The following is a 25,985-nucleotide window of genomic DNA, read 5'->3' as shown; positions in this document are numbered from 1 at the left end:
TTTGGATCATTGTTATCTACTAATCTGCATGCTAATCATGTCTTGTCTTGCAGTCAAACTCAAACTCAAATTAGTCACATTCTCATATACTTAAATCCACTAATCGTTGTCATTTTTGTATTTTTCTTAGCCCAATAAATTTGGATTATTTATTATTATAATTCTCATATACACCTATATGTGATTAAGACTATAAAAAAAAATGATGTTTGAAGGTCTTTAGGGCGGTTATTGGATATAGGGACGGACTATAATCTTAATTAATTTGACGATCGATTAGTAAAAAAAATAAAATACAAGGATCGATTACTCAATCAAATATAATAGAGTTAACTGAAGATTAATAAACTATACTAAGCAACCTAAAGAATTCATCATCACCATTCATATTTTTATGGACAAATGCATTCAAAATCTGTTTTTAAAATTTTACATTTGTAATAGTTTGATGTTTTAAGTTTTTTAGATAATAAATATGTAAATTAAATTTATTTTTTTTTGCATTGTATGTCCATTAAATTTTAACTTATTGCACCGTTATCTTCAAATTATTCTTACAAAAACTTGTTGCACTTTTTTACCCTTCGAATTAATTGTTTCTTTTCAAAACTCTATTCTCCCCCTTCAAACTCACAAACAAAACTTAAGATTTTGTTTGCAAGAGAAAGATACAACAAACATAAAGTTTTATAATTTTTTCTACCACCAGTATCCAGTACATTAGGCCATCAAATCTAGTTCGCGGAGGTCAGTTCTATCATGAAGTATATAGTTCTGGCATCAACTTGGATAAATGTTGGTTCTTCAAAAGAATTGCAGGATATATATAAATATAAGATTATTTCAAACATAATATTACAAATTGGCCATAGAATATACTCCTATTATAGATTGTTGACATTTACTACTAAATAATAATTTAAATATTTATGTCTGAATTGAACATGACTAAAAAATAGTTTAAGAATTGTTTTGGCAGAAAATTTGACAATGGAGGTGTCGGTGTATGAGCAAGTATGATTTAATTAAGGAGGAATTAAGTTGGATGGTGCCAAACGTCAACATGAACGGCATAAGTGCTTTTGGGGTTGTAATATTGGTTGCCATCCAGCACCCGAATTACGCGGAATCGCTTTTGGCTTTTGCTCATTCCCGCGTTCATTTTCTTGTTGGGACCCATTTACTTCTATTTCTTGAAAACACCCTTTGGATCTCATCAATTTGAATTTTTATATTTATCTCATTTCAAATTAAAGTATCTTTGTCTCTTAGATCATTTGGGCAATAAAAAAAATCTATAAAGTGAGTTAAGAGTTTACTATCTATTTTGAATTTAAATTGATTTCAAGTGGAGTCAGAATAGATACAACCAAAAATGACGGCAGCTCATTGAGTCTAGATATTTAATTGAATAGAGGACTATTTTTCATCTAAATGTCGTCCCTTTACACAAACGATGTGTAAGGGACTTTGAGTTCAAAAATAATTATACAATTAAGTGATATTTGATTTGAGTCACAAATTATCATCAGAAGATTAGGATTAATCACATAGTTTGATCATCTAAATTGCTACCTCACGGATACAATATGGTTGGTGTAGTTAATAGCAAGTTTTACCATGATAAATAAAAAAATTAATATGGAGAAAATTAATAAAAAAATAGCAAGTTTTACCATGATAAATAAAAATTAGTCAATAGCAAGGTTGCTTTAAAAATGAAGAGAAAATCATCACTTGTAACTTCAACTCTTTAATATAATAAACCCATGTGAAGCTTCCCCGGTTGATGATGTAAAGATTCTACCTGTATTAATAACACAACTGATGAATCAGTGAGCTTAAGACTTAATTACTACTGAAGTGGTACTTAGATAGAAAATCATGTGGCAGTAGTACCCTACCCTAAATATTTCAATAAGATTGACTCTAGTTAAGTCCAAGCATACTAATGGCGGGCAACTTTAGTCTTTAAGATAAACTGAATTTTATATTTTAGTTAGAATTTGAAATCTCTCATTTGTAAGTAAATTTTATGTGATATTTATCATTTTGTTTATCGATAAAAAAATAAATTTAATTTAATCTTGTAAAAATAAGATAATTGAATTTGAAAAACTCAAAAATCATATTTAAGCAATAATGTTATAACTTATTTCCTCTCTCCTAAAATGTAAGCGAAATTTGGTCAATGAGAGTTAATTTATTTGGTGAAATATTTAGACCAAATATATTAATTTTTACTGACAAATTTTTATTTATATTTTAGGACCGTAGAGTTTTTTTTTTTTGCTTTATTTTGTGTGTATTTTGTTTTGTTAAGTAGTCTGGCGATTAGAAATTACATCCTGAAAGTGGATCATTAGTAGGATGACAGGGTTTGAACTCTGGCCCCTTACATTTTAAGATAATGCATTGTCTTATAAGTTATAACTAAACTAAGTTCACAAGACATTTTATATGTATTTTTATTGTGTATAAAAAATGTCAATTCAACTATTGTGCAAATATATTTACGAAATCAATTATATATTTTACTATTTTATTTTGTAATGTAAGAAATGACCTTTACGGAAACAAAATATCTGTCACTATATATATATATATATATATATATATAGTCAGGATCCGTTGACACCAACTAGTTTGACACCAAATGTTACACCTCTCAATAACGTTTTAACCGATATAAATTTTATAAAATCCACCGTTGGATTGAAAGTTTACATCATATAGATCATTTGTGTAAAATTTCAAATAAATCCAAAATCATTTGATATGTTATTGAGATACATCAAAATTAACGGTTTTTGTATTTTTTTAAATGCCGTTAATCTTTATGTATCTCAATAGCATATCAAATGATTTTGGATTTGTCTGAAATTTTACACAAATGATCTATATGATGTAAACTTTCAATCCAACGGTGGATTTTATAAAATTTATATCGGTTAAAACGTTATTGAGAGGTGTAACATTTGGTGTCAAACTAGTTGGTGTCAACGGGTCCTGACTTATATATATATATATATATATATATATATATATATATAGTGTCACTCAAATGTTAATAATATTGTCGTGTAAATGTTAAATAGTTTAAGCAAAGAATCAACATGCACTTAAAGTGAATCATATTCAATTAGTACATGAGTTAGGATCAAATGACATCAATGTGTTAAACTTAAAAATATGATACATTCGATAACTCTTTACCGGATAATTGTATTATAAAATCGATCGTTGGATTGAAAGATACTATAACATAGATCATATATATAGAATATAACATTAATCGGAAATCATTTGATATGTCAAATTGATACATAAAAATTAACTCATTTTTTTAATGTTCGTAAGACGTTTATTTTGATGTATCTCATTGACGTATCAAACAATTTCCGATTAATGCTATATTTTATATATATGATCTATGTTATGGTATCTTTCAATCCAAAGGTCGATTTTTTAATAAGATTATCCGATAAAAAATTATCGGAGGTGTCATATAAAAAATTTGACATCTTGGTATCATTTGATCCTAACCCATTAATATATGGGTTAAGATCAAATGACACCAAAGTGTCAAACTTAAAAATATGACACCTTCGATAACTCTTTACCGGATAATTGTATTACAAAATCGATCGTTGGATTGAAAGATACTATAACATAGATCATATATATATATATATATATATATATATATATATATATATATATATATATATATATATATATATATATATATATATATATATATATATATATATATATATATATATATATATATATATATATATATAGAATATAACATTAATCGGAAATCACTTGATATGTCAAATTGATACATAAAAATTAACTCATTTTTTTAATGTTCGTAAGACGTTAATTTTGATGTATCCCATTGACGTATCAAACGATTTCCGATTAATGTTATACTTTATATATATATATATATATATAATATCTTTCGATCCAAAGGTCGATTTTGTAATACAATTATCTGATAAAAAATTATCGGAGGTATCATATTAAAAATTTGACATCTTAGTGTCATTTGATCCTAACCCTTAGTATATTCCTTTTTTTCCTAGAAAGTATTTTACTTTTTTTTTTGTGAATAAAAAGAAAACTTACTTATTGTCTTAGCTATACTCTTATATTTAAGAGTATATTTGGTCTTTTTTTTTTAGTTTTTCCTTTTTTCAAGTTATGATAATATAAATATAAAATTTCACCTTCGTTGTTAATGACTAATTTTTATTGAAAAATAAGTAAAGTCATACACAAATTAGTATATTATACTCTTTCAATGCATGTGCATGAGTTGAGAAATGATTCTCTCATTATCTATTTAAATTACACTAAACTCTTATCAACTTGAATTAATTCATTGTTAGTAATTTATTTGAGTTTATTTGCTTAGATAACCACTTGTGAGACTTATAAAAACAACTTATACTCCGCCCGTTCAAATTATAAGTCAGTTTGGAGAAAAAAATTATTCTAAATTATAAGTTGTTTTATAATACTAATAAATTATTATAATGTCATTTTTTAACTATTTATTACTTTCTTCTTTTAGTTAATTCTTTAATTTATTTTTTAATTCCGTTAATTAAAAACAATATTGTAAAACTCGTAATTTCTCTTTATCTTACAGTTTTATTTTGGTCAAGTAGTCTAGTGTCTATAATTTTATTTTTTAAAATGAATAAATGAGAGTATTGTATCTCTTTTTTTTTTTGATAAGCAAATAATTGAATTATAAGGAGTATAAGGTGTACTCAACCCTTACAATTCGGAGAACCTCCATTATATACTATGGAGGCAGGCTAATGGATCAATACACCAATCAGAGAACTTATAACAAGAATTGTTCCCTATACGACCTATAAACCAAAACCACGTAATAAAAATAATCTGATCCACTATGACTGGCACATTAGCAACAACTCCTCTAAACATTGTGTTGTTTCGAGCACGCCATAAACTCCACGTGGTAGCTAACCAAATTAGATGGCGGCCTTTAGCATTTTTATTAGTCTTCACCAAAGCCCAAAAACTGTTGAAGTGGCTCCAAACCTCCTCAAAATTTATATAAGTCACTTTCATCCACTTAAAAATATTCTTCCAAACACGTAGTGAGAAAGAGCAATTAAAAAACAAATGATTAATGTCTTCCTCTTCTCTATAACAAAAAGCGCAACACCATTCACGATGATTAACAATAATCCCTTTCCTCACTAAAGCCATACGGGTCGGTAATCTTTCTAATAATAACTTCCATCCAAAAACATTTACTTTTGATGAAACATCATTCACCCATAACTGATTCAAAGCATGCACAACATTCTCATCTACTATAGTTGATTCAACACTATTTAGAAGGAATTGATATGCCGAATTCACAGAAAAATTACCGTTATGATCTGGTATCCATCTCATGCTATCCATTTTGTCCTGCTTAGGACTAATATCGGCCAACAAATACAATAACTCTTCTGCTTCTTCTGACTCGGTTGAAGACAATGTTTCAGCCCAACAAATATTCCAAAACCATTTTCCATTATGTTCAAAACCTGTGTCTGCTACTAAACAATTTGGCATAGAAGTTTTAATATATAAAGCTGGATATAAATCCCTCAAACAATCAGGTCCATACCACTTATCTTTCCAAAATCGAATTGCATTCCCTTGTCCCAGCACGTTACTTATATTTGATCGGAACCTTTCGCCATTATCTTGTCTGCCTATCTTCAATAAATCACGCCACCAAATCGATTGTCCTCTACCTTCGCTAACCACCTGATCCAAGAAATTTGAATACAAAGAGCCATATCTATAAGCAAGCAACTTGGACCAACTAGAATTTGGTTCACAAATCCCTCTCCATTTCCATTTGCTAAGTAAGGCTTGATTAAATAAATTAAGATTCTTGATGCCCAACCCTCCTTTTTCTTTAGGGAGACATATAATATCCCAACTCACCCAACAAATCTTCTTGTTCTCCGAACTCCCTCCCCACAAAAATTTCCTTTGGATATTAACCAATTCTTTTAAAACACAAACCGGGGCTTTGAAAAAAGAGAAAAAAGAGAAAAAATCGAGAGTATTGTATCTCGATTCATGCACACTACATGCAATATCCATAACAATTAAGTTATGCTCACTGAAACCTTACAAAATTAATTATACTTTAATTTGTGTGGAATGATTAAAACGACCTAATAATTCATTAACACGTTTTGTCTGATATATGCAAGTAAAATAGTTTACGGTCTATGTTCAATTTTTATTTTATAATTTATATTACTTGTTCAATAAGTCTCATTATATCATTTAATTTAAAGGTAAAATTTATTGATTTAATGATAAAAACCATCATTTTATATATAATAAAAAACTATCATTTGTTCATTATATGAAATTCATGTCCTACTAAATAGGAATAATGTCTTGATTTTGCCAAAACATATTTTGTTAAGGCAGCTTATCACTTATTTCCTCAGTTACTTCTGGAAGAATCGTTCATGTTGAAGATAATCATTTGAACAATTTATTCAGGTCCTCTTAAAGTTTATTTATTCTTCTTTTTTTTTATGCAAAAGTTTCTTTATTTTATTTGGTTTTCTTTTAATAGGCTTCTTATTAGAGATAATCTTATTCATCTTGGGATATTGAATTATATCTTTGTTGTGCTCTAGTGGTTGTGGGAAGGAGGAAAACCATAATAATTTATTTTTGGGTATGCTAAAAGGTATTCCGGGACACTAGTTAAACATATTAAAAAGAAACAAATGATAACATGTGTCCTTAATTAGGGCACATGATAAGCTGTTATAAGATATTTAATGTTTAAGAAGTTGGATACACAATTTTCAAGAGAATATTTTCATATTTATCTCCTTAATATGTGCCCTTAGGGCACAAGTTAACATTTTTCTAAAGTTAATTATGAGAGAGAACAATTTTTTACATCGTTAAATCATTAAATGCACAATTTAAAAATATAATTTCCATATTTATATCCTTACCTAGTATCCTGATTACACTATCTAGCATTTTCATTTTTAAAGTATCTACAATGGAGTGCCTATTCAGAGGATCTATATTAGCACTTGCATATAATTAGTACTACGATTGTTGTGTGGATTTTATTGGTCGAGGATTTTGATAAAATCAACAAAATATCGGGCCTGTGATTGTTACACTCACGCACAAAAAGCAAGCAGGAATCATTTTCACTCCATCAATCACTCACTCCAACATCAAATATTCTCCCACACAATTCAAAGTTCAATTCAAACTATACTAGTACCGTATAATAATTCCTGTGTATCTCATTATATAAGTACTACTAGTATTTGCATATTTGATTTTTTAACTTTATCGTTTGTATTTTTTTTAGTATGTTTAAGTAATGCTTAACTAGTGCCCACAAATTTTTAAAAATATATTCGTGGTGATTTGCATATAGTAATTTGTTTGTGGTGTGATATGTATGACTCAAAAGGTCACATTTTATATACGAGAATTAATGAGAGAGATAAAATATTGTATATAATTAATTAATATTTAATTTTTTTTAAAATTTAAACCTCATAATATATTGGTGGTGTCATGTTGTAGTAATGGAAAACCAACTATATATTATTTATCTATGGGTTAAATATGTTTTGGGTAACGTACAGTAGCTTGGGACAATGGTTGAAGAAACCAAAATGATAATATATCTTAAGGAAAATGCTTAACAGTGTCCTCGGGGCACTAGTTAAAGATACAAATGAAGATTAACGGTTTATGGTTTTTTATTGGCTACCGTTAATATTGATGAGTCTCAATTACATATCAAATGATTTTCAATTTTTTTTCAAAATTTTTATGGATGATCTATATAATATAAACTTTTCAATCCAACGGTGGATTTTGTAAAATTCGTATTCGTTATAGTATAATTGCTAATTTGTGCACCATGGAGGACTTTCTCCACTTGTTCATGTTAGACTAAGCCTAAAATAAAATCCAAAGAAAAATTTTCATGGTCACGTGATCATATAAATACACTCACATAATATTTTTTATGAAATAATCAGAAGAATAAAATGAACGATTAAAATTTTATTAGTGTGATGTGACTAATGAAATTATATTTGGTCACGTGAAGAATCCTGAAATCAATTTCATCTCATATCTTCCTTTCCTCTCATTTTTCATTCCATCCATTTTGAAAGGTATACAATGAAATGAAACCTATAAATTAAATAAGGGTCTTGCTAACGAGTGTCTCAGACACTCTTTAAACATTTTATTTAAATAAATTATTTATTTAAAAAGTAAAACATTTCAATTTTCAATACTTTAACTTCACACATTTTCATAAATATTTCACAAAACCTTATTATTTAAGGTGCTTAAAGAGAACATTGTTTAACATTTTTCTTTAAATAATTACTACTATTTTACCTTTTTTATTTTAATTTTTATTCTCCTTGATTTTTATGCTCTTATAGTTTGCTTCTTCGTTTTTGTTTTTTAAGTTTGTCGTCGTCTTTTGCGGCGTTGTGTTTATCGTCGTTTTGTGCGGCGTTTGTTGGTTTTTCGATTTAGTACGGTATTTCTTTGATTCAAATTGACATATTTACCTCAACTTATTACAGATCTGATGAAGACTTGGATGTCAACGTTGCAGATCCGTGAGTATGAAGATTCTGGTTACTTTTATTTTATCATATTTGTAGCCACTTTCATGATGTCGTTGTATGCTATTAACCTAGGTGCTGCAAAATTGTTTGTAGATTCACCTTTTTCAGTTTTTAGCAATATTAAATTTGTAATGATCGATGTATTTTTAATTTGAATGTATGAATCCATATTTTTAGTAAGTCTATCTATTAGAAAAAAAAATCATTAACTTTAAATCTAAGAGATAATTTTTTATATAATAAATATAAGAGCTATTTATATCATTGATATTTTAAATATTCGATGATATACTTTTATCTAGTTGTCTATAAGACCCAAATAATCTTGTAAAAAAAAAACCCAAATAAAGCAACCGTAAATAATTTACATTTTTTTTGTACAAATAATAATTTGGTCTTTAAGACCCCAATAAGTGTTTACCAACAGCAAAAAGGAGAAGAAAGACCCAAATAAATAATGCATGATAGTAGTTGAAAGGAAACAGTCACAGTTTCTTTTTGTCTTTCCATACATGAAAATAAAAAATAATAAATAAGTCCATTACTTTTTTTGTTGAAGAAGGGCATATGTAAAGAAGATAAATGTGGAAAAAATTTATTTAACTTGTGGTATATTCAATTCCCTAAACATTAAATTCTTTGTATCATTAAATGATATATTTTCTATTTTTAGGTAGCTTAACATGTGCGTTTAAGATACAAGTTAACTTGACCCTTTTTTGTTTGATACTAAGTCCATTACTTTATCAAAAATGTTATTCAAACACAAATATTAAACAAGGAAAATGCTAAACAGTGCCCCGGGGGCACTGTTTAAGGAACCAAATATAGTAATATCATATTGAAGTTTGTGCAGTCAACGCCTCGAAAGTCTAAAAAGTGTTATTTTCAATTTTAAAATTTCCTTTTTTGGTTTCCTTAACCAGTGCCCCGGGGGCACCGGTTAGCATGACCCATTAAACAAATATATAACATTTATATACTTTTTGCTTTTTTTTAATATTTTTTTGCATGTTTCGAATTGCGTACTGTGAGGGAAGAGAGAGAATATGTCGTATTTTTGTCTACAAATTTATGTTGATATATCATTTCTCTTACTTTATACAGTACTCCTAAGACCAAAGAAAATTATTAATTATTAAATTAGGATTAATCACCTAATTAATTAACCAGTTTATAAGTTAGGGTCATGTTAACTTGTGCCCTAAGGGCACATGTTAAGCTACCTAAAAATAGAAAATATAACATTTAATGATACAAAGAATTTAATGCTTAGATAATTGAATACAACACAAGTTCAATAAATATTTTACACATTTATCTTCTTAACATGTGCCTTAAGGACACAAGTTAACATTCTCCTGTAAGTTAAAACCAGATATTGCAGGCTTACCAACACTACAACGACCCAATCAAAAAAACAGCTCGCTTCCCACTCAGCAACCGCCTTAGCCGGTCAACCTGTAACAAACTCTTCTCACAAACAAAAGGGTTTATAAAACACCGTACACACTACAAAAACACCTTCTTTTCTTTCATTCTTGTATAGCACATCTCATAGCATAAAAAAAAACAAAAAACACAACCACCACCAAGGTCCGGTCCCATCTCTTGAAAATTCGTAATCTCACAAAAAAGAAGGGTGTTAAACCAAAACGCACCTCAACCTCGCCGTTTTGTTCCCTCACACAAATAAAAAGAAACTAAACGACGACGAATCAAAACGCGTCTTTCAAATTCACTATACTACTCACTCATCCACTCTCACTCACTTCTTCCTTTTCTTTTCTTTTCCTTTTTCAGTTTCACATTTGGATCTCTTTCAATAACCGCCGTAAGTAACAATAACATTACATTCAATTTCAAATTCAAATTCAATTCAAATTCATCACATTCATAATCAAACTCATGAATTCAACTAAATTCATAACTATAATCATGATTTAATTTGATTTAATTTTATTATATTTCTGAAAATTATTTTGTGCAGATATATACAAAATTGATGGGAAAATCAACTAACAATAGCAAGGAATGGACGCAGATGAACACGATCTATGGAATGGAGCAATGGCAAACCCTAATTTTCCTCTTATGTCAAGCAATTTTATTCTCAGTATTATCGGTTTTATATTTTGTTTACTTCGATCCAATTTCTACTTTCTTCGAGCGAATTTTCACCGGCGCCGCCGTAGCTAGATTCGCCGCTGGATTTACTGGCTCAGTAACAGCGCTATCTGCTTTATGTTTATTTTTCGCGGCGGCGAATTTCTTTTACTCCGCCGTTCCGCTTCACTACGACATGGCACAACGGATCGTCTCCGCCGTTAACGACTGGTCATCGGTGAAACTCGCACTTGATTTAGGTTGCTGCGGCCGTGGAATCCTCCTCAACGCGGTAGCAACGCAGTTGAAAAAAGAAGGAAGCTCCGGCCGTGTAGTCGGTTTAGATCGATCGAAGAGGACGACTTTATCGACGCTTCGATCGGCGAAAATGGAAGGAGTAGGCGAATACGTGACGTGTCGTGAAGGTGACGCGCGGCGGTTACCGTTTCCGGATAATTACTTCGATGTAGTAGTGTCAGGCGTGTTTGTGCATACTGTAGGGAGAGAGTATGGACAGAAGACGGCGGAGGCGGCGGCGGAGAGGATGAGAGCGGTGGCGGAGATGGTTAGAGTAATGAAACCAGGTGGTGTAGGTGTTGTGTGGGACCTAGTGCACGTGCCGGAGTACGTGCTACGGTTACAAGAATTGAAGATGGAAGATGTGAGAGTTTCGGAACGTGTAACCGCTTTCATGGTCAGTAGTCACATTGTTTCATTCAGAAAACCGAGTCAGCACGTGCATGGACCCGCTGAGGTTCGCTTGGAATGGAGATTATGCTGACGTGGAATTTTATCAACGGAGAAAAAAAATACTATATACAGTATATTATTATTATATATAAGTTTTTTTTTTATAATGTTAATTTTTTTTTCTTGTTTTATAGTAGTATTTTATATTTTATAGTAAATATGAAAGAGTAAAGTTATTATGTATGGCTGGGGAGGCGAAGTCGAACCAGATTTTAGAATGATATGAATTTTGTATATGCTTGTTGTTGATGATTTTATTATATATAGCAATGAAATTGTACAACTATGATGTAAATTAGACCAATGCCAATCATACTTGATTTCATGTTAGAAATTTTAAGTTTCAATCATGTTTATCTATGTGTGTATAAATTGTATTAGGAGTGGTTCTTCACCAAAAAAAAAATTGTATGAGGAGTGGTTTTAAATTGTGATTATAAATTACAAATGTGATTATGGTGTTTTTTTCTTCTTTTTTTCAAGTAGGTTAATGATTATTTTTTTATTTTTTTTGGTTTACAATAAGTGTGAATCGACTCATGACCTATTGCGTATTATCCAAACTCTTTACCACTAGACCAAACTTAGTGGCTTAGGTTAATGATTAAAATTTTACTTTTAAGGAAAATAAATAAAGTGTCTATAGTATTATTATACTACAATAATAGTATTTGATGAGATGTTATTATGTGAATTTATTTACCTTAATCATGTGGTTCGATGTGTCATTTCGGGAGTTTTTTGTTTGCGTAAGGACGATATTTACACTGTCGTTTAGTCAAAAAGTTTACATCATTGTTAGCGAGAATTAATATTCATCAATAATCTGAGACATGATTGATTTGAAAGATATATAATATTAACATGACACATAATTTTTGCAGTCCAGATATTTTCTTGTTGTTGAGTACTCCTATTCCTATGCTATGCCTTAAGGGCAGATTTTGTTGGGTTGCACAAAAAAGATTCTTCTTTAGTTTAATTTGAGATTGTAAAATTGTTGATTTTGGAAAAGAAGGTAGATTTGGTTTGTGGCATAATTAAAGCCTTAAATCAAGGGTGAATTGTATGGCAAAAGAACATGGATCAGGAATTAGGGATGGGAATGAGTGAAATGCTTTATGAATTTTTAGGTTAGGAAATGTCATTGTCTTCATTTATTATTTAGGTTTCCAAGTTTCTTCCCTCCATGTGAGGATTAATTTTATTTAAAAAAATTTGAAAGAAAATTGTGATTGATAAATAGATGGGAAAAAGTAGTTTGTAGTTAGTGATATTTTTTTCTTTAGTACAGTTCAACTTTGTGGACATTATGAGTTGAAATGATGGATAGGGCAAGTGGTGGCAACCCTTTGTAAAATGGAAAGTCATAATCAAAGATTTTATGGTGAAGTTTCAACAACTTGAAGGACGAGTTTGTTAGAAGTTTACATCTAATGTCTTGAAACAATTGTTAATTTACATATAGATGAAATTATTTCCTGATGGTATTGGACTAAATTGGTGTGTGCAATAAATTACACTAGCTTAATTTAGATTTTATTAATGGGGTCATTTAACTTTGTTACGTACTATGTTTTTACCAATTTAGGTGAAATCTTCTGTCAAAAGGAATAATAAGTTGGGTGAAATCTTCAAAAGTACTTGTTGGTAAGTAATTAGAGTCCGTAACTATCCAATTTTTTTGCGGTTAATATGTTATTGTTACTTAAAGGATTTAAAGTTTTTACTATTTGAATTAATTCACACGATTTAATTAGTATTTTTTTTTCTTCAATTTTTATTATAAGAAAAAATTTATTTTTTAGAGTTATATGATGTTTGATATGTACTATCTAATATATTAATACGTCAAATGTTTTATAAATTTAAAAAGTAAATTTTTTCTCATAATATTAATTGGAAAAACGGTCTTGCTAACATACCCTAAGAGCCTAAGAGCGCCCATGTTAATCCAAAAGTATAAACATTATCTTAAATTTCGTGTAATTAATTTATGATCAAATTTAAAAAGTAAATTAAATGCATGAATTATAATATTACCTCCGTCCATAATTATAAGACCATGTTTGACCACGTACGCCAATGCACAATTTTGATCACTAATATCTTTAATTGTCTATTAGTAAAAATTATAAAAATTTAATATTTTGAAAATACTCATCAAAATAAATTGAATAAGATCTTATATGCTAATATTTACATTTAAATATTATTAAAAAAATGGGGTTTTCTAACTTAGACCCTAGTTAGGTCTAAGTTAGCAAGGTGCACCTTTTGAGTTGGACAAAAATACCCATTTTTTTTTTTGAAACAATAGAGCAACTGGGGCATGTATGTAATTTGCATCATAAAATAGCGCGCCCCCCATGCAACAACAACAACTATTACATTTTTTAAATTTCTTCCAAATTTCGACCTCATTTTACGTGCGAATCGAACGCCGATTTCAAAAACTAATACCGGAAACCTTTGTAAAATTGAAAAACGATCAAAATCCATATAAGGAACGTCGAGTTTCGTTGAGTATTGAGGGAGATCGAACCGGGTCAAAAACCGGGTCGCGCGACCCGTTTCTGCATAAAACGGGTGGGGGACGATGAACAGTGCGCGTCGCCCACGCCCACTCTCACCAGAGGCGCGTGGGGGCGCGTGCGGCCTCAGGGAGGCTCTATTTTTTTTTTAGTTTTTCATAATAAAATAGTAGATAATATTCTGGAAATTTTGGTATATTGTATGAAATTTTTGGAGACCGGAAACTATTTTTAGTTAATTAAATGATTAAAAAGGTAATTAAAAATATTATAATTCCATAAAAAATTTCCAAAATTTTATGTAAAGTACTATGAATTATTTAGAACCCTCTTGTGTACCTCACTCTCCATAGTTCAAGTCATGAAATTATTTTCACAAATTCCGCTAATTATTTAAAACCATTTAACAAATAATAATAATAATTTCATAGATTTGTACTCTGAAACCAATTGTTTTTTTATTTGTTTCTAATAAAATATTAGATAATATTCTGGAACTTTTGGTATATTTTATGAAATTTTTGGAGACCTGAAACTATTTTTCGTTAATTAAATGAGATAAAACGGTAATTAAAAACTATTGTTTGCTTCTGAAACCATTTAGCTGGTACTATGGTTTCAGAGAGTTGTACTTTGAAACCATTTTACTGGTAGAATGGTTTCATTGAGTTGATTCTTAGTTATTTGCTTATGAAACCATTTAGCCGGTAGAATGGTTTCAGAGAGTTATATTCTGAAACCATTTTGCTGGTATAATGGTTTCAGTGAGTTGATTGAGTGGTGCGTGTTAAATTACAACACACAAGTAACGTACTTAGTACGATACACATAATTTAAAATGCAATAGAACATATAAATAACGAGATTAAGGAAGTGAAAAATTATGTTTATATATTACTATGAAACCATTTAGCTGGAAGAATGGTTTCAGAGAGTTATACTGTGAAACCATTCTAGCAGTAAAATGGTTTCAGAAGCAAACAATTAAGAATCAACTCCCCTGAAACCATTCTATCAGTGAAATGGTTTCAAAGTACAACGCTCTGAAACCATTGTACCAGTTAAATGGTTTCAGAATGGTTTCAGAAGCAAACAATTAAGAAATTACTCACTGAAACCATTCTACCAGTAAAATGGTTTCAGAGAGTTATACTGTGAAACCATTCTACCAGTTAAATGGTTTCACAGTATTATATAAAGATAATTAAAGGTAGTGAAAAATTGAGTTTTTTTTTTTGTGTCCAAATCAAACGAACCAAGTCTCTATTTGTAGACAAAAAAAAATTATGAATTTGGGTATAAAAATAAAAAAATAAAAAATTAATTTACAACGAAATAATTGAGTTTAAAGTATTAAATGAAAAAAAAAACACGCCAACCACCCAGCAGTTGACACGTGTCCTGCTTTTTTTAAAATAAAATTTTCTCTCTCCAGGCGCAGATCTAGTGTGGTGCACGCTCTGGATTATCATGGACCTGGATGATCTAGACTGTCTGATTGATCCGACAGCCATGATGAGATCATCTCTTGGCCGTCTGATGGAAATCAACGGTCTGTAACGGTGGTCCTGCGGTAGGCGCGCGACACTGGATCAGCGCCAATATGTTTTTTTTTTTTTTTTTTTTATAAAAAGAAAGGGTATTTTTGTCCAACTCAAAAGGTGCACCTTGCTAATTTAGACCCAACTGGGTCTAAATTAGCAGCCCCCTAAAAAAATATAGTCAAAACAAGATAAATGAATAGTATATTTTTGTCAAACATGATCTTATAATTAGGGACGGAGATAGTAAAACATTTCGTTTTTTTAATCACTAAACTTTTCCCATTATTAATCTCATTATTTCAACATATTAGGATCCCATTATTTTATTTTTTGAACAAGATTAGGATCCCATTATTATAAAAAAAATTATTTTCTACTAATTGAGCATAAGCACTTACATACTACGGTAACTTTTTTTCTTAAAACAAAATGACAATTGTCACAAAAGTTCATTCTCGTATTTTTTTTGACGAAATTCTCGTATTTAAATAACCGCAAATTTAATATAATTTTTTGTTTGATTGTCAAAATAATGTAAAATAAATTTCTTAATTCAAAATATTTATTTAGATTGATTATATCAAATTCCCTCAAATGAAAAATTCACCCGTTATAATCCAGTGTAGATCTCTATCTTTCATTTTTCTGAATCAGATGAACAATGTAATGCAAAAATAAAATGAATGACTGTAAAAAGAAGTCCACATAAAATAATCCACTCACTTAGATTAACTACTGAGTTTAATTAATGAAATCACTTTATAGTTACTGGACAACTTTATAATTAAAGCTCCAATTAACTTGTATAGTTTTACTCAAATTAATTAATGCATGTGCCTAGCTATTTTGTCCTATTTCCAAACATGCTTGGTTGAAGATTTAAAAATAAAAAGGAGAATGTTAACTTGTGCCCTTAAGACAGATGTTAAGAAGATAAATGTGGAAAATATTTATTGAACTTGTGTTGTATTCAATTATTTAAACATTAAATTCTTTGTATCATTAAATGATATATATTTTTATTTTTAGGTAGCTTAACATGTGCCCTTAAGACACAAGTTAACATTACCCAAATAAAAATAAATCTAGGATCTTGTTAACATCTGCCTTAAGAACACATGTTAAGATATCCCAATATAGAAACTCAACATTTAATGACACAAGAAATTAAATGATGTAAAAGTCAAAATGCACAAATTAACATTTAATAATTTCTATTTTTGCTTCTTTAACACGTGCCTTAACATTCTCCATAAATCTATACCAAAAAAAAAATGTCAAAAAAATAAAAATAATTTCAAAAGTGTATTAGAAATATTAAACACTGCTACTACTTATATTATTAGTTAATAACTTTTATAATTAATTAATAAATTTTTTTAATCATAAAAGTATATTTTATATTAATTGGTAAAATTTAATAATTTATATACTTAAATTCATCCATTTTGCACCCCACCTTAATATATATAAGAACAAAATTTTTTACAATTAGGGGGAAGTCCACATTCATGTAATTGGTGTGCTTAAAAAAAATGTAATTGGTATGCTCAGAATCGTTGATTTTTTATCAAACGATTAAGATTTAAGTTTAAAAAAATTAAATTTATAAAATAAAAATTAAATATCTACTTTTTTAATTGTTTGATTAAAATCAAGCCACTGTGAACAAATTAACTACTTGGATATGTCTTCCTAACTGGTAGAGAATTCGTTTTTCCCTAAATATCTAGCACATCAACCTTTTTTCAGGACCACATGGGGCATGTGCCCTTCTAAATTCTAATCCTGACAATAGAGAATGGGTATAGCCATAGGGCCATGCTGCTATCCCAGAATCAATGATCATTTGGTACTCCAACATTTAAGAGGCCATGCTTACTTCGTTAGGTTTAATAATGTGGATATCTTTGTTTTATTTGAAATATTATATAAAATATAAAATATTACATTCCTATCTATCGAGCTAAGTTTATGGATAAATATTTTGAGGACAACTAAATAAAAGTCACATCGCGTAAAAAAAAAAGTCACATTTTTTATTTTTCCTCTTTAAATATTAATTTTTTTTAAACTGTATAAAATATAGTCAAATAAATGAAACGGAGAAAATAATTTTTTTTTGAAAAAGAAAAAATGAATTTCATTAATAAGAATAAAAAAGTCTTACACAGCACAAGGAGACAGAACATCAAGAATTTACATCAACAAAACTCTAGTCAATCAATGCCCAAACAAATAAAGGGACTCGACCACCACATATGAGAATTTACACTAAGATTTATATTAGTAGATTTTATCCACCAGAGCAAATGAGTTTTGATTTTATCGAACAGTTGATGAATGATGGCCTCCTTTACCTAAAAGATTTTACTGTTCCGTTCATGTCACACCATCCAGATACAAACAACAGCACAACCACAATAGTTGCAAGAATGAGCTGGGAAAGTAAAATTAATATATTTGGCCGGAATTTTAGACAAACTTTTTATTTCTCTTTGACGGAGTACCATTTATATTGTTGTATATTTTTTAACAAAATGTTAGATTGAGGGGATGATATTTCACTCTGAGATTGAGATATATAAGGAAGACTTTATAATTCAAAGACACACACAATGTAACTTATATTTATTCGAATTAGATGTATACTATCTTTAGAGCATGAAATCCGGATCATGCACATCTGTAATTAATACAGTCAGGGATAAGATAAGAATTCTTTTAGGAGTGTTTGTTTTCCATTATAAACATACTCGTAATAATCTAGGACCTTTCCCGCAGTTAAAACCGCAAGGACAGTACTAATCTGAAACAAACGGAACATTTTAGTAGTAGTAATGACAAATGTTTTATTTTTTTTAGTGGACACCAAACCAAAGGACATGAATAATGATAAATAAAAGATAATTATATACTCATTCCGGCCTTATTTATAAGCAGAAGTTAACAAAATATTTTGGCCTTAAATATAAGCAAAAGTTACCAAAAGAATGCTATCATTCCAAAAAGTACCCCTAATTAATTGTTCAACTTTTCACTTGATTGTAGAGTCTCAATGCAAATTTAATACTATTAAAAGGTCATTTTAGGAAGGAGAATGTTAACTTGTGCCCTTAAGGGCACATGTTAAGAAAACAAATATAGAAATTATTTCTGAGAATTTGTGCATTTTTACTTTTATGCATTAAATTTCTTACATTATTAAATGTAGTATTTCTATATTAGGATACCTTATAATGTGCCCTAAGGGCACACATTAACCTAACCCTTTTAGGAATTGTACTAACAATTTCACATAAAATCAAGACAAAAAAGTAACTCCTTAATAAGTGTGCAAAAAGAAATTTTGACTTACAAAAGAGGTCGGAGGGAGTATGAAAGAATGGTAAATGGATAACAAGCTCATTCGTTAATCATTTATAATGGCAAAATCAATTCTCTTAAAAACAATATTCATAGCTCTAGAAGACATAATATTGCTATTCATAATATTTTGAACTCTTTGTAGAAGACTCACGGTCTCTGATTATCCAAATATGACAAATGAAGAGACCTCCTTTATGATTGAATAGCTGCAAATGAAGTCAAAGGAGTTATTTTCGTACATTATGACATTCCAAGCCATTACACTTTGATTAAATGAAGGGAAAAACAAAGATCAAGCATCAGAAGACCTGTCACGGTCGTGACAGTATGTTGCACGGCCGTGACAGACCATGAGCTGTTTTTGTCGGTTTTAACTCTTTGTATTCCCTCACTTATGGTTATTATGCACCATTACTCTTGTGACGCAGTACGGAAGCGGGAAGGAATAACAAACGCTTATCCTATTATGAAACACAAGTTTGCAAGCGACAAACCTGTCAATAAAGCTTTGAAATCCATCAGATTTCCGGAATCCACCAAAAAGAGTAAGTTGGAATCCACCAAACTTGAGAAAATAATCTCTATATTTTTATTGAATCAAAAAGGTGTCTTCAAGGCTACAATAGTTTAGCTTAAATAGTAGTGAAAAATAAAAATAACAAATCTACCTAAAAGATAGTAAAAATAAAAATAACAAACCTAGCTAAATAAAAACAACAAATCTTCCTAAAATATAAAAATAACTAATCTTAGGTGAAATATAAAAATAACAAATATACATAAAATATAATAAAACTAAATCTAGTTAAAATAATAAAATACTAAAGAAATCTTGCTACATCATCTTGCCCGGTCAGTATGTGTATGTTTTCTAAGGGATTTAGGCCTATAAAAGGGACTCACTTCTCTTGTATTTGGCATCACTCAAGCCTTGTAACAATCTTTTTATCAAGTAAAAGTTTTTATTGTTATTCTCTGTTTATTCTTGCTTTTGTTCTTGTTCATATTCATACATTGATATAGTGTTACTAACTTACTATGTCAATGTGTGAGTAGTTTATCCTCACCTTGAGGTTATAACGATTAGGTTCTAATTCTCAGTACATGTGATTTCAGAAATTGCATCGTGTTTTGGTGCCATTGGAAATTGGAAAATGAAAAAATAAAATAGTAGCAAATTGAAGAATAAAAAACATAAGTAAATAAAAAACGTATGTGATATCAATTCTAGTGTTCTAGCAGATGTAGAATGTTTGTTAAGTCTTCACGTTTATATAGAGTTAAGGGTTGAGCAATTCTAGTGTCTGCATAACTTATTGCCTAATTTTTAGGATCGAGATTTGTTGTGATATCAATCAGTTTATTGTGAAAATTATTTAATATTATTTAATATTGTCAAAATTTTAGGATGTGTGGTAGAAATCAGTTTAGGAAGGAAATTATTGAATATTATTAAAAAAAAAAGTGTACGAATAATTTTTTAACTTTCTATGTTAAAAATCATTTTAATATATTATATTTAAAATATGAGTATATATTTATTTTTTCGTGAAAAATATATATATCACATTAAAAAAATTTTAAAAAAATTCTTGACTTAATATATTGAAATTTTTTCCTATTATCTAAATTATGGTGTATTATGGTGTATAGATTTACTTATTTCCTAATTTTTAGGATCTGTGTTTGTTGTATCAGTAGAAATCTGGAATAACTATCTTCAATGAAAGGATAAACTCTACTAATGATGGAAATATTACAGCAAATTTGGGAATATTACAACAAATTCTATATTGATGGTTGAGCACATTTTTACAGTTGGCACAAATCAATTTTAGGAAGGTAATTAATTACAAGATTAATGGCCATTCTTGCATATCACTTGGATATGGATCAAATCAGTTGAGACATGCTATCAATACACTAATGGGCTGGACTGAATAGTTTGTTGCCAAAAAAATATGCAAATGGGCTGGACTGAACAGTTTTTTCTACCTTAATCCATTTTCGTTTATATTGTACTTTGGACAAAATTTTTTTGTCATTAATTTTATTAATCACAATAAATGCCAAATGCATGAGGAATGAGATTGAATGAGAAGATGAGAGAGAAAGACAAATAAGTTTGGCTTTTTACATATTATAGATTATAGATATCATATCATATAATTAATATATTGTAAATAATATCTGTACCAAAAAAAATATTGTAAATAATTGTTATGAAAATATAACATTTAATGAAATACCAAAACAATATGAGAAGAGAATGCATATATGAATGATATGTGTACAAAGTTCTTTGAAAAAAACTCTTAAATAATATATTAATAGATAAGCCACATATGTATATTTACATGTGGTACCTACGACAAACTTGTAATCAACTTTTATATCATATGCATATGATTTGTTTTCATTGGATGATGGATAAACACGCCCCAAATTATGAAGGGGTAGTTTAGAAAATACCCCCAAAATTGTATCAGATTATTAAAAACAGAAGTTTTTTTTTTTTTTTTTGACTAACAGAAGTTATTTTATAAATACATAACATACATGCAATAAGGGTATAGCTGTCAAAAAGGGTCGGGCTATCGGGCCGGACCATTAGCCCTATCCTTTTTCACGGGCCGGGCTTCATAAAACGGGGGTCGGGCCTTATCAGGCCGGACCTTATCGGGTCAGGCTTTTTATAGGCCGTCATGGGCCGGCCCACAAGCTTTTGGGACGGCCCCTCAAAGAATTAAAAAATTATTTAAAAAAATTGTATAATCTTTTTATTGTTATATTTTGGTCCTATTTTTATGCATAAATTCATATATAACTTTTTTAATTATTTTTGTTGTTTTATTGTTATTATTTGTGTTTTGTTCATATCTATAATCTGTTTTATTCCTATTTTTAAGCATATCATCTTTTTATTTTTTTTTATTTTTTTTTGTATAATTACAACGAAGGATATAAAACTTAGAATATGGTTATTTTAAGCCTATCATCTTTTTATTGTATTTATTTTATATTCTTTTATATTTTTGTTTTTTTTACTTAAATTACAATGGATGAATGAAAGATATAAAACTTGGAATTTGTTTTTTGTAGTAATAATAATAATAATATATATGACAAAAAACTTATTGGATTAGAATGAGATTATTTGTTAAAGATTTGTTTGTTTGTTTGATGAGGATAAAGAGGAAGATATTGTTATTTGAGACATTATGTGAGAAAATATAGGGATAAGAATTACCTTCTTGAAGATTTAGTTGAGAAATATAACATAAATTTAGTAGAATATATTTTTTTTTTCAAAAAAAAAATATTATGAAAATTAGTGGGCCGGACCATCGGGCCATGTAGGCTTTTGCTTATCGGGCCGGGCTGTGCCATGAAGTTAACGGGCCGGGCTGGACCGGCCCCTTTATTTGACCGGGCCCCTCCAGGCCGGACCGGGCCGGCCCATTTGACAGCTCTAAATAAGGGTTAGAATATATGATTAAAAAAAATTATGTTAAGAATTATTTTCTATTTTTTGTCAAGTAGTTGTTGCAAGATTTCACATTTTATTATATTTCTAAAATATATAATATATTATCACATGACATGTATGAATCCAGGAGTCGCTTAATGCATGAAGAATTAACTTGTGCATTTTTAAAAAATATTTTCGTGATGATTTGCATGTAGTTGGTTGGTGGTGTTCTTAGTGATTGATATGCATGACTCAAAGAGTTACATTTTATACATGAAAATTAAGTGAGAGAAAAACTATTGTATAGGATTAATTATTATTTTTTTTTAATTTAAACTTTATAATATATTGGTGGTGGTGTCATGTTGTAGTGATGGAAAACCATCTATGGATTAAATATGTTTTGGGAAACATTAAACAGTGTCTCATGATAATGGTTGATGAACATTCTACTTATCACTTTTTGTTTTGTTTCTTTAATCATTGCTCTGGGGGTCCCGATTTAGCATGACCCATATGTTTTTATTCCCTACAAAATCACGAACTTTTAAGTTTAATCCCTAAAAAAAATTATTCATTTTTAGTCCCTATTTGCATTTTATAGATAAAGCATTAAATTTATCGGAAAAAGAAAATAAACTCTTGAATTTTATTATGATAAAAGATAATTGATTTTTTTTTTATTTCAAATCTGAATGTCTTTAAATAGGCTTACAATAGAAGTCCTAATTAAATTAGGTTAAAAACTAACTTATCCTAAAATCATTACCGTATTATTTAAATTTAAAAGATAATTATCCTATTTAATAGGATAATATGTTCTAACAATAATTTTATCCCTAATAATACTGAAATTAAAACAAACTTAAAAAAGATACTTTCTAACAACTAATCCTAATAACTGGGATTAGAATTATTTCTTCCTACATCGGTCTCCTCCACCTCTGAAGAGCTCGACCCCTAGTTCTCATCTTGATAAAGAGGCTCATCTGCTTGATACTCATGGATGTCAACAACATCGAAAGTATTTGATATATTCATGTAATCCAGGAGAGCTACCACATAAGCATTATCATTGATCTTTCAGGTCACTTTGAACGGGTCATACTTGTGTGGTTGCAGCTTGTTGTAAGTACCAACAGAGAACCTCTCCTTATGCAGAAACACCATCATATCGTCTCCCACACTGAAAACTTTAACTCTCCCGTGTCAATTAACAACTGTTTTATTCTTCTGTCCAGTAGCCTTTAACTTAGCTTTGACAACTTCTTTAACATCTATAATCTCATCAGCCATATTCCCAGCAATTAAACTAACTCCAGGTGCCTTAAGCAACTTAACCAAATCAATCACATGCTTAGGAACAAAAGTATAAACTTGGGAAAATGGTGATTTCCCTGTGATTGAGTGCACAACGTTGTTGTAACTAAATTCAACCTAAGACAAAACTAAATCTTGCTATTTGGACTTGTTGTCACAAACACTCCGAATCATATTTCCCAAAGTTTTGTCTTGAAAGCTATTTTCCATTCATCTCCAAGTCTGATTTTGATATGATGATAACCACTACACAGATCTATCTTCAAAAACGCTTTAGACCCTGCCAACTCGTCAAGCATGTCTTCCAAACAAGAAATTGGAAACCACACTTTTGCCCAAAACCTTAAGGCGTTAGGTTAATGGGTCATCTCACTTATAAAGTCTTCAACCTCCACTTTTCTAAGCAATGTAGAACTTAACTCAATTCACACTTGATACAACATGCAACACACAGCACAATGAACCTTATCATCATTGTCATAATCTATTTTCAACTCTGAATCAATTATATCTCTAACTTTAATTCCCTTCTTCCATCATCTTAAAAGCATGGTTTTGTTCTCTATTCATGAGCTTGACTAAACCAAAATCTGAAACTTTGAATATCCATTTATCCAATGAGTTATAAGCCATATACTCATAAACTAGAATCCCATAAGTTCCATCTGCACAAAATCCTTTAAGACTTGCCAAATTTAAGGCGATGAATGCTACCAATGGTGTTTAAGTTTTTATTATAAATACATTTATAAATGTCTCTGTTATTTTGACCTTCAATATGTTTTTAGCTAGATAGTCAATTTAGTGGTTCTTGAATGTGTTTTTTATTGATCAATTTAACTTATAAAATTACTAATAAAAGAGGCACTATTTGATGATCAAAATGATTTCTTGCTCTACTATTATTGAACAACACTTGCTTAGTCACATAAGTAAAACAAGATAAAAGAAAAAATTAAATGATATTTATTTATAATAATATCAAGTTATGACCCCCAGCAAGCAAATAAATTTAGAAGCAGAAGTGCATACAGTATAATGTTATAGGCGCCTTTGAATGTAATATTTATAATAATATTATTACCAATAGTATTTCAATATGGTTCCATGGTCTAGCGGTTAGGACATTGGACTCTGAATCCAGTAACCCGAGTTCAAGTCTCGGTGGAACCTTTTTTCAGTTTGAAATATTGGTTTTTTTTTCCTAACTAACGAAATTTAACACTGAAAATTGTGTTCATATCCCTTATATAGCCAACCCCGTCCTTATATATTTAAATTTGGTATATCCCTTCCCTGCATCAACTCGTTGGAAAATAATGAAAGAAAAATTCATAACTTTTCTACAATTAATCACTGAATCTGGTTGTGGCTGATAATTATATGAAAACAAACATGTCCTCTAGTCACAAATTAATTTTTATCTCTTTCTTTTATAAGATGGATTTTATGTTATTATTTAAAAAAAGTGGTCCATTGAATTTTGAAAAATGGACAGATGAATTGAATGTATATGTCATTGATGAAGTGAATGTCATATGTCACCCCTATTCATGAGATATTCTGCACATGGATTTAGTTTGGTGTAGATGTTATGTGAACCTAAAATCTATTTACAAAAAAAAAAAAATGTGAACATTAAATATAGTTTTTCAACAAGTAGTTGATTCCAAATTGTTTGCAAAGATTTGTTTGCCTTATTTATTCCCCCTCAGATCTTTTGTTATGAGTTCCTTTCTTATTTTGATGAAGTCTCCTCCGATCTTGATTTATAAACAAGAGTTAAATTCACACTTAAAAATTGTGTTAAAAAATAATAATTAAGTGTACTTAAATTTTTTGATCTCAACAGGTTAAACCAACGAGGGGTACAATGTGGTGCAATGTGTCCATGTTGTGAAGCTGCTAGCGAAAATGAATGGCATTGTTTCTTTGGACGTGTGGCTGTGCAGGAATTATGGAAGGATACAGGTATGTGGAAACGCTTAGAGCATCAGGTAATGTGGCACTAATATTTACACTGCTGGAGAAATTAGATAGCACGATGATGGTATCAGTTGCTATGGTTTTGTGGACAGTATGGTGGCGACAAAACCAGAAATGCTGGAACAACAATACCTACATTTGAGGTTAACCGACGAGCAAAGGATGCATTGACGAACTGGCTGCAAGTAAGAGGCAA

General features: G+C 29.6%; 1 protein-coding gene and 1 non-coding gene across 2 annotated transcripts; both read left to right on the top strand.

The window, feature by feature from the left end:
- Positions 1–10,252: 10,252 nt before the first annotated feature.
- On the top strand, positions 10,253–11,847 carry LOC123895218. The gene is made up of 2 exons (XM_045945453.1): positions 10,253–10,542; positions 10,699–11,847. Exon 2 carries the CDS (start codon positions 10,714–10,716, stop codon positions 11,593–11,595), a length of 882 nt encoding a protein of 293 aa, XP_045801409.1. The 5' UTR covers positions 10,253–10,542; positions 10,699–10,713; the 3' UTR covers positions 11,596–11,847.
- Positions 11,848–24,904: 13,057 nt separating this feature from the next.
- Positions 24,905–24,976, top strand: TRNAQ-CUG. Its single transcript has one exon. It is a non-coding gene; the product is annotated as a tRNA-Gln (tRNA).
- Positions 24,977–25,985: the final 1,009 nt, after the last annotated feature.

Source organism: Trifolium pratense, linkage group LG7 (genome assembly GCF_020283565.1).
Source record: "Trifolium pratense cultivar HEN17-A07 linkage group LG7, ARS_RC_1.1, whole genome shotgun sequence".
NCBI classification, from domain to species: Eukaryota; Viridiplantae; Streptophyta; class Magnoliopsida; order Fabales; family Fabaceae; genus Trifolium; species Trifolium pratense.
Note: the sequence above shows the minus strand (reverse complement) of the source record. Positions and strands in the feature narration are given on the sequence as shown.